The sequence below is a fragment of the Cydia fagiglandana genome, chromosome 15 (assembly GCF_963556715.1).
Source record: "Cydia fagiglandana chromosome 15, ilCydFagi1.1, whole genome shotgun sequence".
In the NCBI taxonomy this organism is placed as follows: Eukaryota; Metazoa; Arthropoda; class Insecta; order Lepidoptera; family Tortricidae; genus Cydia; species Cydia fagiglandana.
Window position 1 is genome coordinate 5,613,279 of NC_085946.1, and position 17,184 is coordinate 5,630,462.

The 17,184-nt window shown below is 36.0% G+C and overlaps 1 protein-coding gene across 1 annotated transcript in view; it reads left to right on the top strand.

Annotated features, from left to right (window-relative positions):
• The window catches only part of LOC134671245 (activating transcription factor 3), an 83,728-nt gene that overhangs the window by 59,391 nt on the left and 7,153 nt on the right, over positions 1-17,184 (top strand). The window contains exons 2-3 of the mRNA XM_063529049.1: positions 5,523-5,943; positions 12,790-12,879. Of these exons, the coding sequence (XP_063385119.1) occupies positions 5,686-5,943; positions 12,790-12,879 (348 nt within the window). The 5' untranslated portion in view covers positions 5,523-5,685. The remainder of the gene's footprint in view (positions 1-5,522; positions 5,944-12,789; positions 12,880-17,184) is intronic.

Sequence of the window (17,184 nt, forward strand, 5' to 3'; positions counted from 1 at the left end):
TAATTGCCAACAAAGTTGGCAAGTATACTCGACTAAGCACTTACCGCTCGACCTCGCTAAAGGAAGCTCATAACCTCGTTCCGAGCTTTCTGTCCTTGGCACTTTAATGCGCTTTTAAAATACTCGGTGTTAAAGTTCCGTACCACATGGGTGCTTGGAAGTTTATCTACGTCTAACCTGCGTAGGTACTCACTTATTTTAACCTTTGATTGTCGCAATTAGCCGTCACAGCTCTAGTCGACAATTATTACAGGAGATTTTCGACTCAATAACTTTTAATAGCTTTGAAAATCAATTTCGGATAGACCCAAACATTGACGTTTAACTTCTTTTCTGTGTATGTTAATGATCCTGACCGAGATTTTAGATTATTAGTCATCTTTTTGATTTTTTTTTTCGATTTTTCTGCTCTAGGTATACCTATAGCACAACCAAGGTTTAGACCTAAGGCCCCCCCCACATCTGGCGTCTTTCGAGCGTCGGCGTCTACAATTCTATGGCCGACGTCGACGCAACGTCGACGCAGCGTCGACGCAACTGCGCAGCGACGTCATTTTCCATAGCGCTGGACCGACGCCGACAGACGCCGACGCTCGAAAGACGCCAGATGTGGGGGGGCCCTAACATGTCCTGGAACCAAGTTAAAAACAGTTTGTTTTTACTGTAGCAACCCAGTTGTTAAGTAGCTACATCGTTATTTAGTTCACCACTTACACAGTGCTTAGTCACAACACCTTAGGTGCACGATTCTCGAATCCTACGCAGACCGGGCGCATAATTTTTCATTTCCCATAATCGGTCGCGGACGTCCTACTAACATATTTGCATCGTATCGGTGCCTACGCGATTAACTCCGAAAGTTTGAACACCTATGGACATGATAATTATACCTACGCTTGTATAAAAAAATGTACGTACCAACGTAAATAGGGGATTTAGGTAAGAGTGATTAAGTAGGTGATTGAAGAGGCGTTGTTAATATTAATCTACGGTCTATTACAATATTAGCATTACAACTTACAAGATTAATTCAGTTACCTAATGAATCGACGTAAGTGCCTAACTACCGTACTATGTTGTATATTTTAATTTATGCTAATGTGTGCATTAATCCAAATGACATTTCATTGAAGAAAACGTAATAACGATAGTTACATAGTTAATTGTTTATTTTTATATTTTTCATAGAATAATAAATGCTTTGTTAATAAATAAACAATAATGCTTCTCTGCTATACATACGCTACGTATTTCATAAAACTTAAGTTTTTGTGTTGTGTTGCCTTAAAAGAAAAAAAAGTGGTAGATATGGTAGGTCTTATTGCGAAAAAAAAAAACAAATTCCTACGCCCACGCTCCGTGACGATTTAAGTAAGTATGTGTAACAGATGGACAAATTAAACCTTCCCTAAATCGTTGAAAAATGTACCTTGATTTCAAATAAATGGTGGGCATGATAAGTGGCAATTTGTTAAAGCATTCTAAATACCGTGGGAGCACGATAGCTACTCTAACAATTGACTGTAGTTCAATTGTTTTATTTTTAAGTAATTTGGAAGTTATCTGCCTATGGCGTGTTAATTATGCCATTAGTTAACACCAACTGACGTTTCGTGCGCAGTTCATTGGAATTATATTTGTTGTCATGGATTCTATAGACTTGTTGTAGGTGTAAGTATGTTATTAAAAGCTAATTTGTGATGCGATTATATTAATCTCCCGATTAGAGGATAAAGCTTACAGTCACTAGGGCTGATTGCGACTTAAGAAAAAAAATGTGAACGTGATATGGGTACAATATTGTATTCATGTGGCATACTTTCTGATAAGTGATGATGATGATGATGATGATGATTTTACGGCCGAACAATAAGGTCTATAGTTTTTTTAATATTTTCCAATTGATCCGGGTCAATGTCATCTGTACATAGAACAAATTGTAACATGCCAAATTGACTTGAGAAAATGATCAAATATGTATCATTACCAAAATATATGGTTACTTTCAAACAATAACAATAACATTACCGAGGGAGCCTATAAATGACGCATTCTTACAAAACTTTCCCCTTTTTCCTTTGTCTCTTTGTTACCGACGCACGAAAGTTAACCTGAGAGGGTGAGGGGCGAAAACGCGTAGAAAACCTGAAAGCCACAGACTAAACAGACACCGTATTATTAAGAGCCCTTCAACGTGCACACTAGCGCCACTGCTAAATAATCGTGATTATTTGAATTTAACGACAGGTATTTAAAAATGGGGGCTGCTACGGACTGTATTGTGTATTTAAGTACCTTTTGAATACATCAAACTAGTTTTTATGTTGCTGGATTCGTCGATCTAGGAACTCAAAACAAAAACGGCCGTGTTTACTTTGGATGCATAGATTGACAAATCCAGCAACATAAAAACTAGTTTGATGTATTCAAAAGGTACTTAAATACACAATACAGTCCGTAGCGGCCCCCGTTTTTAAATACCTGTCGTTAATTTTAAATAATCACGATTATTTACTTAGCAGTGGCGCTAGTGTGCACGTTGATGGGCTCTTAAAAGTTATCGTAGAGCGCGAGTTCATCATATATATACATATAATCAATTTTTTTTTACTCGTAAGTGCTACTCTGTGAGCAGCTACTACTAAGTTTAAGATTTTTTATTGTATGTAAGAATCAGGTTACATTGCAGGTGGAATATATACAATTGCATTTTTAGTTACACCGGAACTTTAATTTTTCAGGCGTAACTACATACATTTACAATATACATATTTAGTTACATATTAGGAACACTCATAAAGTCATGATAAACATAAATAATCATTTATGCAGTAATAACATTTTTCTATTAGCCACATTTTTATATGCTTTGAAAAGCTCTAGATCCATGTCTTTAAAACGATCGGGTAATTTGTTGCATTGTACCTACAACATTTTATACTGTGGCATGTTGATCTCTAGAAATATTTTTGTAAATATTTTCAATTTACATGAATGCAACTTAAATAGGTACCTACATAAGTGGTCGCGCTCCTTCAATGAGTGTACGGGGAGGGCTTTTTTTGTTGACCACCAGTTTTCCATGCCCCACCCTGGTAGTAGATTTTGATCAAAGCAGATTTGACGTTTTTCTCACAGTAATGCGTTGTCTATTTGATGGTAAATTTCTCCTCGTCCAACAATGTAGCGGTTTTATGATCAGTAAGCCGCTTTACGGCGTCGCAACTATGTTTGTATTCAATCCAGAGAGTGTATTTTCTATATTCACTCACATTATTTACGTAGAAGATGAATGTGAAGCCGAGTTTATGAGTTAGAAGGTACAATGTACCTATATCCTAATTTATTAAAATATGTATCAGATTTCTACTATGTTGCACCTTTTCAATTGTTCATACGATTTAAAGACCTCGAGCGAAAAGTTAAACTGTATACTTACCTAAGCAAAGATACCGTGACCTTTAAAAACTATGACATTATTTTGTTTGAAGCTGTCAAACTGTCCATGTATCTACTTAACAGAATTATTTGAATTTTATACAAACATGTAGGCAGGTAAATATGTTTCGATGTGATTTTATGTACATTATTTCGGTGTGTTTTCCTGGTTTGTTTATTTTATGCATCGCACGATTCTCTAAATATACTTAGAAATTCGTATAACAATGTAAACGACTAGCTAGACTATAAAACAAAGTAGCACGGTGGAATATCGAACGAAAAAAGCACTGAGGAATATAAAATGGACATCAAAATTTACAAAATGAAAATGCTGTTTACGGCAACTTATTAGTAGTAAAATTAATGTCCGAGCTTTCCCCGTTGTCCGAACTTTATGGACGTTTGCCCACGTTACATGATTGCTCAGTTGTGTTTCATTTACTCACCAAACAACTAGTCGCTACTCGATGATGTATGAGATTTAATATTGCGTAAAATGTTTGCGAACGTCCTAGAGGCAACGAGTTTTTGCAACCGAAAGTTTTACAAGGTTTCATATAAAAGTTCAATTCAATTTCGTTGAACACATTTGATCGAGCAGCCTGCGTATTATGGATGGCTTTATTCATCTTTATCCACGTGATAAAACAACTGTCACTTTTTAACACCGCGCGGGATAGAAAGTGACGGACAACGTTTTATCACGCTGTCACGTAGACAAGAACGACCATCATATCCGTACAGGAGCTTTTATTTGCAACAAATTTATTATGTTTAATCTAAATAAGTAATTATATTTTATACATTGCTAGGTTGGACTATATGACTCAATATAAAAGCAAATGAGTATTGAGTCGAGTCACTTGTACTAATACCATATGTTCACGTTCATTATTATGTTGCTTTAAAGCAAATAATTACTGCCACATTACACCGAGTCAAATAGATCTCAAGTTAATTTGTATGGATTATTTTAACTTTTGCATTGTATTTAAAGTACAAATAGATGATAGATATTTTTTTATTAGGCTGTTTCATTTTACACATCTATTACCCAAGCGTAGTAATTATTATAGGGATTTAGATAATAGCTAGAGTAGGTAGGTACCTATCTAAATCCCTATAATGTAATAACAATAACTTATAAGGAAAATATCAATAGGTGTACACATATATGTAGGTACATTTGGAACAAAATGATACAAGGAAAATTCGACGGTGTCTACGTTAATTAAAATAATGATTTGCACTCTCGTATGTTGACGGTTTTCGTCCACAAAAAACATAGATTTTAAATGCATCCAATTTTACCTAAAGCATATATTTCTGTGACACATTATCCTCCGTCGCGAGCAGAATAAGCAAACTCGCCGCAACTAGGTTACAGTTCTTTATTGTGTTTACGTGTCTTTGATATGAGATATACAGATATGCAGCAGGTCAAGGCGCCAGACAGCTTTCAACGCACCTATATATGGAAACATTAGCTCCCGTTTTCGCTAAGGACTTTTCGGTCACGACTTTAGACCTAATTTCCACATAATGGCTAGACTCCTTAATCTATGCGTGTCCTCGCATCCGGATTACAGCCTCGTGACAATGAGCGACGCGGAAGAGCCGAGCGCGTCGTAAAAACGCGCTTAATTTCAATTTTATGGCGCACATTCAATTGTGGCCTGTAAAAAAGCGTTTTATTGGAGTCGCATCCTGGCCCCGAGGCCGCGATGCCCAGATAGCCCTAATTAAAACCAGACGCGTACTCTTGCGAAAGAACTTGCGAAACGAACTCTGTCCTCTGTTTTACCGAATTGTTAACATTTGATTTTTATGGCCAGAACAGTGGCCATGTATTTCATTACAACCAACTACGGAATTACTGTAATTTTAAAGGTTCATTCAGTTATTGACTATTTACTTAAGTTACTTTATTTTATTTTACCTCAAATATTTGTAACAACTACGCCCAGATTTAAAAAAAGATTTGACTAATCAAAACCTGCTAATTAATTTATCTTCCTCAACATTTTCCGCTTGTCAACTAGTTGGACGGGTGATTAACGCAAATTTTTCTTTCATTTCAGATATACCCGCGGCGTGCAAAGAAGACTAAGTGCCATTCAACCAGTTTACCACACAGTGATATTTAGCCTTAAACTAGCGTTAGTGTCAGTGATATTAAAGTGTTAATCTAGTTTTACGAACGTTACCAAAAAATCAGCGAAACTGGCTCCTTACAAGGATATAATGAATCAGTCGAGCATGAGCGCAGTGCCGACGATAAAGTGTGAAGAGGTGGCGTCCCCGGTAGGTGGCGCTGCTGGGGCGGATGACCCAGGCGGCTCGTACAATCTGAGTGTGAACCTCAGTGCGTCCGTCATAGGCCTCCTGACTGCGGAGTCTGCGAACACAACGTTGCGGACTCCGGAGATTGTGAACGATCTCATCACCATGACGAATCCTCTGGACCAGTACAACTACAGTGAGAAGACGTCAGGATTCAAGGTAATACTTAATAAGTTTTAGGGCTGATTTAGACGAAACGCGAAATTGCATGCGATTTTAGTTGCATTGCGGACTGTTGGTTTACATCCAATTCAACCGACCGATCAAAACCCGCAATGTAATGAAACTCGCATGCGAGTTCTCGCATCGTCTAAATGAGCCCTTAACTTAACATACGATTCTCAGACTCGTAGGTTTTTAACACAAAGTTGGTAAATAAAGCAAATTAATTCAATACAAGTCCCGTTTTTAAGTTAAGTAAGTAGAGATCGCAATAATTATTCAATTAGACCGTATCGACAACCAACAATTACATTAATTAATTACTGATTAGGTAATACGTTTTGCCGAAAACTGTCATTATTATATTTAGTGTAGGTACCTGCTCATTACACCTTCATATAGGTACTTAATATTATAACACAATTTGCCCATAATACTGGAGTCAGTTATGTAACGCTGCCATACATGACCCAAAAATTTTTTATTAAGCTATGAGCTTCATCACATCTGATATTTGAGTAATTCTAAGCATTTCTAGCCTGAAGTGGGGGGGAGGGTGGGGTACAAAGACGGCCGCCATCCGTCATCTTTAAAAAAAATCTACTCTGATCCTGGTGGGTACTAGGGCAAGTTTGGTATCATTTTCGTATAAACCAAAGACGTAGAATTCATTGCTGATATTTGTTTTTTCAATTTCATAGTAATTTTACAAGAAAAACGTAAAAAGGTGAAAAATTTGGTTGGAGATTTTTGCTACGCGGAGCCGAAACTACAAAAGATAGAAAGTTGAAATTTGCACACTAGATTACATTTATAAAGTGTACAAGAGATAAGAAGCGATTTTGAGAAATTCAACCCCTAAGGGGGTTAAAAAGGGGATGAAAGTTTGTATGGGGTTCAAGTTTTATTTTAAGCTAGGAATTTGAAACTTCGTAAAACGATATATTATTAAAATACAAGAAAACTAATTTCAGCGTTTTTGAAAATTCATCCCCTAAGGTGGTGAAAAAGGAGTTGTAAGTTTGTATGGATATCAAAAAAATTTTCGAACGCGGGACTTGAATCTTTGTATTTGGGGATATTATTAAAAGACAGGAAAAGTAATTTCAGCGTTTTGTAAAATTCATCCCCTAACAGGGTTAAAAAGGGGTTGAAAGTTTGAATCCATTACAAATCCGAGTAGACACACATTTCTTATTGGCTCCCAGGCTTGAAATGCTTAGAATTACTCAAGGAACATATGTGATGAAGCTCATAGCTTAATAAAATTTTTTTGGGTCAACTTTATAACTGCTTCCGCTATAAATATAAAACAAAATGTATATGTGCCATATGGCATGATCTTTTATAATTTGATATGGTTTAATATTTTGCGACTTTCATACAGATAATATTATTATATAATCTGGCAACGAAACCAACAGAACCGTGACTCAGCACAGCACCCATTCTCTATTATTAGCCCTTACATTGTGTTGAGCCATCAAAATGCAAAGAGGTCCCTTAGTGCCTAGGCTATCTAACGCATGCAGATGGACTGTTTAAATGCAAAATAAGTGTTACAAGTATCTTGAAACTCTGCCAAGTAACAATCACATAACGTGGCCCAAGCGTCATGGAGAAAAAGGTCCTAAATGACGGCAGTTTCCTAGGAAAATAGATCATATTTTATAAAACGTGGACTGTCACGTGACAGAAATCACCACCCCTTTATAAACATTGGATAAAGATGCCAACACGCTATGAGTTCATGCACCTTTTTGCTGCATTCCGTAGTTTAATTTCACAACGTCGCATCTCTATCGCAGTTGCATCAACATACGTCATTTCTGCAGCTGAGTGCAGCAACATACTTTAAGCAGACTCAATGGCGCCTCCGTATCAGTTTATCTATATTTAGTTATCGTATAAATACACATTATTTGTACAGATTATCTCATACATGGAAGTGTTGTGAATGAGTATAATTATGTATGGGACGGGATGGCGCATTCAGAGCGTGAAAGGACAAAGGGGACATATTATTTAAAATGTCATTTTGGGTGCATTTGGACTTGACGCGCTTTATCCGATGATGTTTATTATGATAATAAAAGAAGGGTTCATTTTTTAAACGCTGGACGCAACCAAATTTTTCTAAAATGATCTTTGCCGTTGAAATTTTGTGATTAAAAAATTTAGAAAAATTCTCGTTTCAAAATTTGCTTAACCATCTTCCTATGTAAATAAATAAATACTTACTAACATAAATACGGCGACCTGGGGCAAATTTTTTATCTATAGTTTTGTAAGTTTTATTATGTTTGTTTATTCCTTTCTTTGTTTTTATCAATAAATTAACTCATTTATAAAAAAGAAACATAAATATTATAATTATTAAATATCTACTTACATAAATATTGAATTTAAGTTGTTGTACTCTTTATGAAACGGATTTGAGTTCAATATGATATTCTAAAATGTCTTATAATAGAACATGATGTTAAAAACCTGTCACGTAAACTGACCAACTGGTTATTCTATGCATATCGATATTCGGGAACCCAAGCAAATTATCCTCGTCGTGTTTGGTCACGGTGCTACACCGGAAGTCGTTCCATTAGCCTGTAGCTCTACTATGAGTTCCGTGAATGACAGTCGATAGTGAGAAAGTTAAGGAAAATGTATGGAGTAATTGTACAGTGCCTCTACCGGTCACGTAAAGAACTAAAAATTTCAATTTGTACCATGAGTTACAAACGTTTTTACGCGAGTTTTCCATACTTGCCTAACTTCACACCTAAAACGCTCTCTTTCTAATTATATAATGAAAACTGAGCCAGAATTATTCTGCGTAAATACTTTACGCGAGTAAACGTGACAGATGTTATGGAAAAATACGTGCGTTTCCAACGTGACATTTCTGTCAACCTGTAAACACAACAAATACGCAGATTTTTCACGAATATTAATGCAATTTTCAACGTAATATGTATAAATTTATAACAGTATGTGAACTTCAAGCAAAACTTTAAGGGATAAATCAATTAATAGTTCGATAAAAGGCTGATTTAGTACAAAGGTAATGAGTTATACTTGACATCATATTTTCCTATTTCTACTGCTACATTTGCGAAAATCACATTGCTTACGAGCAGTTTTTGGTTTTAGGCAAGAAGCTGATTGAAAACAACATTTCCATGAAAACCCGGATTGCATCATGTATGCATGCGTATGCATGTAGTAAGTTACATATGTATTAAGAATTAAGGCTCAATACAAGGAGCGGTACATAGACATGTTGCTGTTTTTGTTGCTGGGTGCACATAACACATAGTAAGAACATACCGCAAGACCTATTATAATATTTACACAAGAATTGCTACGTATTTTATTAAGCACTATTATCTTAAATAAAATAAAACATACAGATGTTCTGTGAGTTTATTTATTTTTCTTTAAGTACTAAGTAAGTATTATTTTATTTTCCGTTGTTTAAATTATTGTTTTTGGTACCTAGGTTATCGTTTTTCATGTAAACTTGGTAACAGGAAATATAAAACTTTCTTCAAAAACTTTTGCTGGTGGTTCAGAATCTGAAAATTTAAATAAGATTTAAACACATTTATTGCCAAAAACCCGCTGCGTGGATTCATTTTGTATTGGAAATGGGGCGCTTGGCACTGAAATATACTCGAGATCATATAGTTACTATAAAATTAAGATCGCTATTAAGGTCATACGTAGGTCTGTGCGGAAAGAGAAGAGTCGTAGGTATAATGTATGGGCTCCCCTAAATTTCACGACTCTTCTCTCACACTCTATTAGATAATGTTACTTAGCAGTAGGAGACGGCCGCTGTCATGATGCGGACTGAAGCGGACCATTATAATACATACTTACCTATTTTAATATTTTAAGATTTCTCCTCATGTGTGTACTATTTTCGTCATAGGTAATAAATATGTAGCCAAAAGTAGCCTGTATAATCGCGCCGTATACTTTGCTTCCTATTTTTTAACACGCAAAGTCATAATTTTAACTCGATTATTAATGATGTTTACGTAATTATCATATTTTGCAATTTTTGTCTTAAATACAATATATTTTAATTTATACATTGTTTACTAACATTGATGTGTTTATTATTTTCGTAACTATGGCTACGTCAAATCTTTAAAAAATAGAATGAAGGTTGAGTCAGTAACATAGTGACAAAATTGGTCTTAGAGCATTTAATAACTGGAGTGGCCATTGAGTGCTTACTGTTAGGATTTAGGATTAGGGTTCCAAGCAGGAAAGAAAAGCTTGTTTTAACACCATATAGGTAATGTTTATTAATCTCAAGCAAGACTACATTGGCGTCTCATACGAGAAGAAAGAACACCTACATTTGTTTTTTCACGCCACTGTTCGGAAATGTGGCAATAGATGGTCTAAAACCAAGCTGGAAAGTAGGCAATAGCTGTAGCACCTGAACTACCACTACTACAATGTTTCATTGTTATCATCATCTGTCATTGGTGACAGTTCGCTACAGCAATGAGTATAATTTAAAACATAAAAAACAATAAAAGGTCTTTTTTTGCGCAACTTTTTCCTTCAAAAATAAAATTAGGTTATTTATAGAACCAATTTCTTGTTTAAAAAAAAAGAAATGTCAAAACCATTCACTTCATTTTTTTTTACAATTATCCATTCAGTTCACGCTTAAGGCGTTTTTTACTTTTATAGCTGTTTGTGTTTTTTTTTAGCAAAAACGCTTCTAATTTTAGAGTCGGTTTGAAGCAAATAACAGAAAAACGCCTCTTAAAAGTGGTAAAAAAAGTAAAAAAGGCGGGATCTGAAAATACTTACTGAATTGGATAGTGTAAATTGTGTTTGACTAAAAAATATAAGAAACGCGCTCGCTATAAAAATGAGTTCTTCTAGTGAAGAAAATGATATTCTTACGCTGACGCCTACTGAAATTCAAGAGACAGTACAGGCAGTGGCTAGTAATTTGCTACTAGAGAAATCGCGGGCTAGTACTTATAGTTATGCAAATGTTTTCTTATTTCCTCGCAGTAGTCGTGAAAAGCACTATGTAATGCCTCGGCCGGAAACGCTAAAGATGGACTCGTATTATTCGAGGGCCTCCACTAACGTGTCGGCCCTCGAACTCACTCGTCCATCTTTTGGCGGTTTTCCGTCCTCTCCTACAATGTACTATATATTGACAACCGAATAAATCAAATATCATAGTCGTAGTAGTCTCGAAGGTATACTCTTTATTTTTTTGTTGACATTATTACTTCCCCTCTCCCGAAAAACTTGCACAATTGTGCAAACTTTTGTTTAGACTGACATGGCTATTTGTACGTTACGTACAAATCATGTAGAAATAGCAATACATTTGACGTCCCCTCCCCCGCAAAAATCGGCAGACTGTTTTGTAAAGAAAATGACAGCGATGACATCTCCCTTCTAAATGCTCTTAGTGGATGGTAGAGGTAAGGAATACTCCATGTAATTAATAATGAAAAAGTGTCCGTCAAAAACCTTAAGAAGGAAGTATACTACGTAATCGTCCATACAAAAAGAGAAAACGTTTTTCCACTTGTAAATACGAGTATCTTCCATTCTCCATGATTTTTAGTACGGTATTGATACAATGAAAAACTAGGTTTATGTGTTTTCTTTTTTTCGCTACTCTGGAGAGATTTAGAAAAATTATAATAGCTGACAGCGTGCCCAGTTTTTGCAAATATTCTCCCATTAAGGAGTTTTCTCATAAAGTCATAAAGGATTCTCCTTACCTCTACCCTCCATATTCACGGCTACCATCAGTATATGTATGTCAGTCATCAGTGCATCTTACTTGCACTAATATGCGAGAGCGAGATCCATAGATAGTAAATTACGTAGACGTGAGAAAATGTGTCAATTTTGTTATTTAGTTCTTTAGGTGAATCCTAGAGGCGCTGTATAAAACTCCGATATAACTCTTGCTCTGTTGTTTAGTATACTTAGAAAGGGACAGCATCGTTTGGAGTGGAGTGAAGTTAGGTACATAAGACCGTAAAGAAACGTAAAACGTGACTCACGGCACGTTTATTCACTGAAAGTAAGTGAAAAATACTCTGCCAACTGATGGTAGAGGCACTGGACACTGAGACGCGGACAAAAACGCTGAAATCCGAAACCACTGTCGTCCGCTCCCATCAATTCTTGTAAAGAAAGTCGTAGTTTCTAGAAGGCCCGGTTTAATCGGAAATAGTAGTTCTGTTAGAATATTATGTAGGTATATTGTTCCCATATTACAAGTAGTAGAACAAAATAAATCATTCCAAATAAAATCCTATTTAACATATTTTCTTAAATTTGAGGAAGAATAAAAGCGAGGCCTTTGCCAAACAGTGGAACAATATGGGTTCATAATAATAATAAATATTGTCTAATATTAATAAGTCGAAAAACATTAAATTATAAAGAGCCATGCCATATGGCACATTTTTATGGGCAGGTTGTATTTTTTATGTAGGTGTAATTTACTTACATACATAATACGAGATGAGCGTTTCCGGCAATACGTATTTTATTTGTAGTTACTTTTAGTTAGGTTATAAAAAAATATTTTCTTAAATCAGTGACTGATCAGGTGAAGTGTTAAGGCCTGACTCGATTAAGAAGGGAGGCATGTGTTTTTCTTTATAGGTGCTTATCTAAATCCTTTGCGTTACTTTTGAACACCGAATGCTGTGGCTAATGCTTATTATACATATAATTAAGGTAGATAAGTAAATGTCCCAACTAAAATCACAATCGGCTAAGTAAATGGAAGAACGTCTTGTGAATGCTTGTGAATATTATTTTGTGTTTCAGAGTGCGAGCGGGAACGACTCCAATTCCTCCATGTCCAACGGCTCATCGGCGACTTCGCCAGCCTCCGGTACTCCGCCCAGCATACAAAAGGTACCTTAACTACATTCTATTCTATTATTAAAGCTTTTTCTACATTGACATATCTCAGGACTGGCCTTACGGGCAATAAGAATGGTGCATGAATGGGGCCAGTACAGCGGTGTGACACCGCTACAACGCGATTGGTTGATGAGTTCGCATCACGCGCGCGATTGGTCGCAATTAGTTGCGTTAGACTGCACGATTGGCTCGAATTCGTGAGTGATACCGCTAACCTAGCACTATTCTTAGTGCGCGTAAGGCCCGTCCTGAGATATAGTTACGTCAATGATAGCACTCTCTTAACTCTGTTTCCAATTTGAATTCGAATTAGGCAGATTAATCTTGCAAAATCAGGATTTTATGTAGGCCCTGACATAGAGTCTCGCCAGATAAATAAGCTTTGAACTTTCAGTGATTATTGCAAAAAATATGTAAGTAGGTAGGTAGGTAGTAAATTTCAATTAAATCGGTTGAGCGGTTTAAGCGTGAAGAGGAATTTAAAAAAAAGTATTTGTTTAAAGTTTATATATTTTTTCTTAGGAATGGTGTCAATGTGATACCATAAATGAATTCAGCACCCCCGATTTATACGAAAATGATACCAAACATGGCCTAACAGCTTCACTGATGTAGATATCAAGATAAAATTAAAATCCCTAAATAAACTTTCAAGAGCGGGTATCTCAAAAACTGTTCATGATATCGAAAAACTTGACTGGATAAAACTTGTAGCTAATTTTATCAGCTTTCGGTTTGTCTTAGTAGTCATGTCGCTAAGACGCAAAGTTAGATATAAATGAAAAACCGAAAAATTCGACCTTCTTACCCCCCTCTACCCCCCAGCACCGGGGCTACGGGCGGGGACTTTTGATATGTTCACCTCTTAACTAGTCCAAACAAAGTTACGGAGTCAAAAATTGTGTTCCTAGCATTTCCCTCTACAACGTTTTTTGAGCATTCATTTCCTGACCTAAATCGTATGAATTCTTCAAATGATTTGAAATACCTTGGTTTACGATGCGCTCAGTATACTGGCCGCTAATTGCCGCAGCTTCGCACAAGGCTATCTTGTCCGCGCACGTTTGATCTTCTTCATGCCGCCCGCTGGCTATCGCGAGATAATTATATGCGTATTAAAGTTAATCGGTAATATTCACGTTTGAAGTTTGAATAAACAAATCATAGAAGAGAGGTAATGGGTCAGTAATAGGTAGGTCACATAATAGGGTTAGGTAAGAGCTTTGATATACGGCTCGATTCGGAAAATGAATTAGATCTCTGCTAGACCTCAACATGTTACGATATGGATAATTTAAAGATATTTGTAAGCGGAAGCAGTTATAAAGTTGACCCAAAAAAATTTTATTAAGCTATGAGCTTTATCACATATGTTCCTTGAGTAATTCTAAGCATTTCAAGCCTGGGAGGCAATAAGAAATGTGTGTCTACTCGGATTTGTAATGGATTCAAACTTTCAACCCCTTTTTAACCCTGTTAGGGGATGAATTTTACAAAACGCTGAAATTACTTTTCCTGTCTTTTAATAATATCCCCAAATACAAAGATTCAAGTCCCGCATTCGAAAATTTTTTTGATATCCATACAAACTTTCAACTCCTTTTTCACCACCTTAGGGGATGAATTTTCAAAAACGCTGAAATTAGTTTTCTTGGTTTTTAATAATAAGTATATCGTTTTACGAAGTTTCAAATTCCTAGCTTAAAATAAAACTTGAACCCCATACAAACTTTCATCCCCTTTTTAACCCCCTTAGGGGTTGAATTTCTCAAAATCGCTTCTTATCTCTTGTACACTTTATAAATGTAATCTAGTGTGCAAATTTCAACTTTCTATCTTTTGTAGTTTCGGCTCCGCGTAGCAAAAATCTCCAACCAAATTTTTCACCTTTTTACGTTTTTCTTGTAAAATTACTATGAAATTGAAAAAAACAAATATCAGCAATGAATTCTACGTCTTTGGTTTATACGAAAATGATACCAAACTTGCCCTAGTACCCACCAGGATCAGAGTAGATTTTTTTTAAAGATGACGGGTGGCGGCCGTCTTTGTACCCCACCCTCCCCCCCCACTTCAGGCTAGAAATGCTTAGAATTACTCAAATATCAGATGTGATGAAGCTCATAGCTTAATAAAAAATTTTTGGGTCATGTATGGCAGCGTTACATAACTGACTCCAGTAACATATGTAAAATTTGATGTTTCCGCGATTCTGGAGGTCCTCTTGAACGATTTCAACAAGTTATGACCAAGTCACATCTAGTCGATATCTAGTTAATGTAAATCTAGTTGATCTCTATATCGTCTCTAGATCTTGTGATTATCTCGTTTCCCGAATACGCGTGATATTCCCTTACGAAATGTAGTGATAATTATATCACTGCATAAGTACAACTAGGCTTGGTTTCAGTGGTTTTGTAGGTACGAGTAGATCTGGTAGATGTAAAGAGAATACTTTGGTGTCCCAACAAAGCAACTGTAAATAAACATGCATGTATTTATATGTATGTGATATAATTACCCTAGGAAAACGTATTATGTAATTTATGTAGCTCAAGACCATCTCTCTCCTCTCAGTAAGCATTTGAGTTTAAATTAAACATGACGTAGGATTTTAAAAATTACGATAGTTTAAGTAAACCGTTGTGGTCACAGGTAAACTCATTAAAGATCTTGCGTTTAAGTTAAATGTCGCGAGTTGAATACCTTTTAACACCAGCCTAGACAATGAGCGGACGTTTAAAATATGAGAAAAAGAAACAATTCTTCTCCACACAATGGTCATACAGTTATTACAATTGTAATGTAATTGACATATTAAGATTATTATGGTTTTTCAATCAGAACCTTGAATTTATCCTATCAAGGCAGATCATGAATCATACATTGCAGATAAAAAAGTCACATTCATTCAATAGGTAATGGCAATGATTGATAGAGAATCTCACGCATAAAAAGTGCTTGTACATATTGAATAATGAATAAGTATTAAAATGGCACATCTACCTAGGGTTGCGGGGTGGACATCCTGACAAATATCTGGACAAAAAATCCTGACAGGAGATTCATGGTGACTAATCCTGACATAGAAGATATAAGACTCATGGTGACAGTACTTAAGTATATCAATTGTTTTTTTTACAACTCCGCTCATTTTAGTTAGTAGTTTATTACCTAACTAAAATACGGAAAGATAAAAACTTAAGGTAGGTATATGTTTAAGTAGTTTCTACTAGGTAACTTTGCTCAAATCGGTTCATTCATTTTAAAGCTATGATGCTACAGGTACAGACACACATCGATACAAGTTTTACCTTATGAGTACATATAATTCGTGTGTTCTAAGAACCCTTCCTCAGAACATATGATTTCCAACCCAATCATTTACAGGCTAAAGAAATATACTGACGTCTGGTAACCCTAGTCCCAATTAACTTAGACTGCTTGGCTCTCACATCATTGAAAAATGAGCTTAATTCTAATAGACTTAAGAACGATGGCCATTACAAATTAAGCTAGTAGACCAGCAAAGTGATTTTACGACTATGTTATTTGCATACTCAATGTCCGGGTCTCGATGTCCTTCCATTGTTGGTCGGATAATAATCAGCCATTTTCTTTTTAAGTTGAACACGCAATTGCTTAATCTTTTATCACGATTTGCCTATTAATTGAGCTGTAGGTAGATACTACATAGATTGCATCACAGCTCTAGAGTATCTATGACTATATGGCGAGACAAAAATAGTTTGATAATGTAAATATATTCATGTTTTACATCTAATTTTAATACATTACGTGAGATCTATGATGCTATCTACCTACTAATCATAAAAAAATATTAAATATTAATTGAATTCTTTAGCGGCAAACATAATATTCTTAAGATGCGGAACTAAGCGTAAAACGCCTCAAAGTCAGCAAATGCTAAGGGCCCCCCCACATCTAGTGTCTTTCGAGCGTCGGCGTCTGGTCAGCGCTATGGAAAATGACGTCGCTGCGCAGTTGCGTCGACGCTGCGTCGACGTTGCGTCGACGTCGGCCATAGAATTGTAGACGCCGACGCTCGAAAGACGCCAGATGTGGGGATTGTGGGGGGGCCCTAAAAGTACGTTACGATTATTATATGTTTATTGTTTAGAAGTACATATTGTGTTATATACTTTTCTCAAACATGCAATGAAATATTGATGTTATGTTCCTTATAATAGGCTGCGAAGTATGACGTTTCAGGTGCGGCTAGGACAAAAGGTCGTTAATGGAATTTCATACACATCTTGCAGGCCTAGGCCGGCA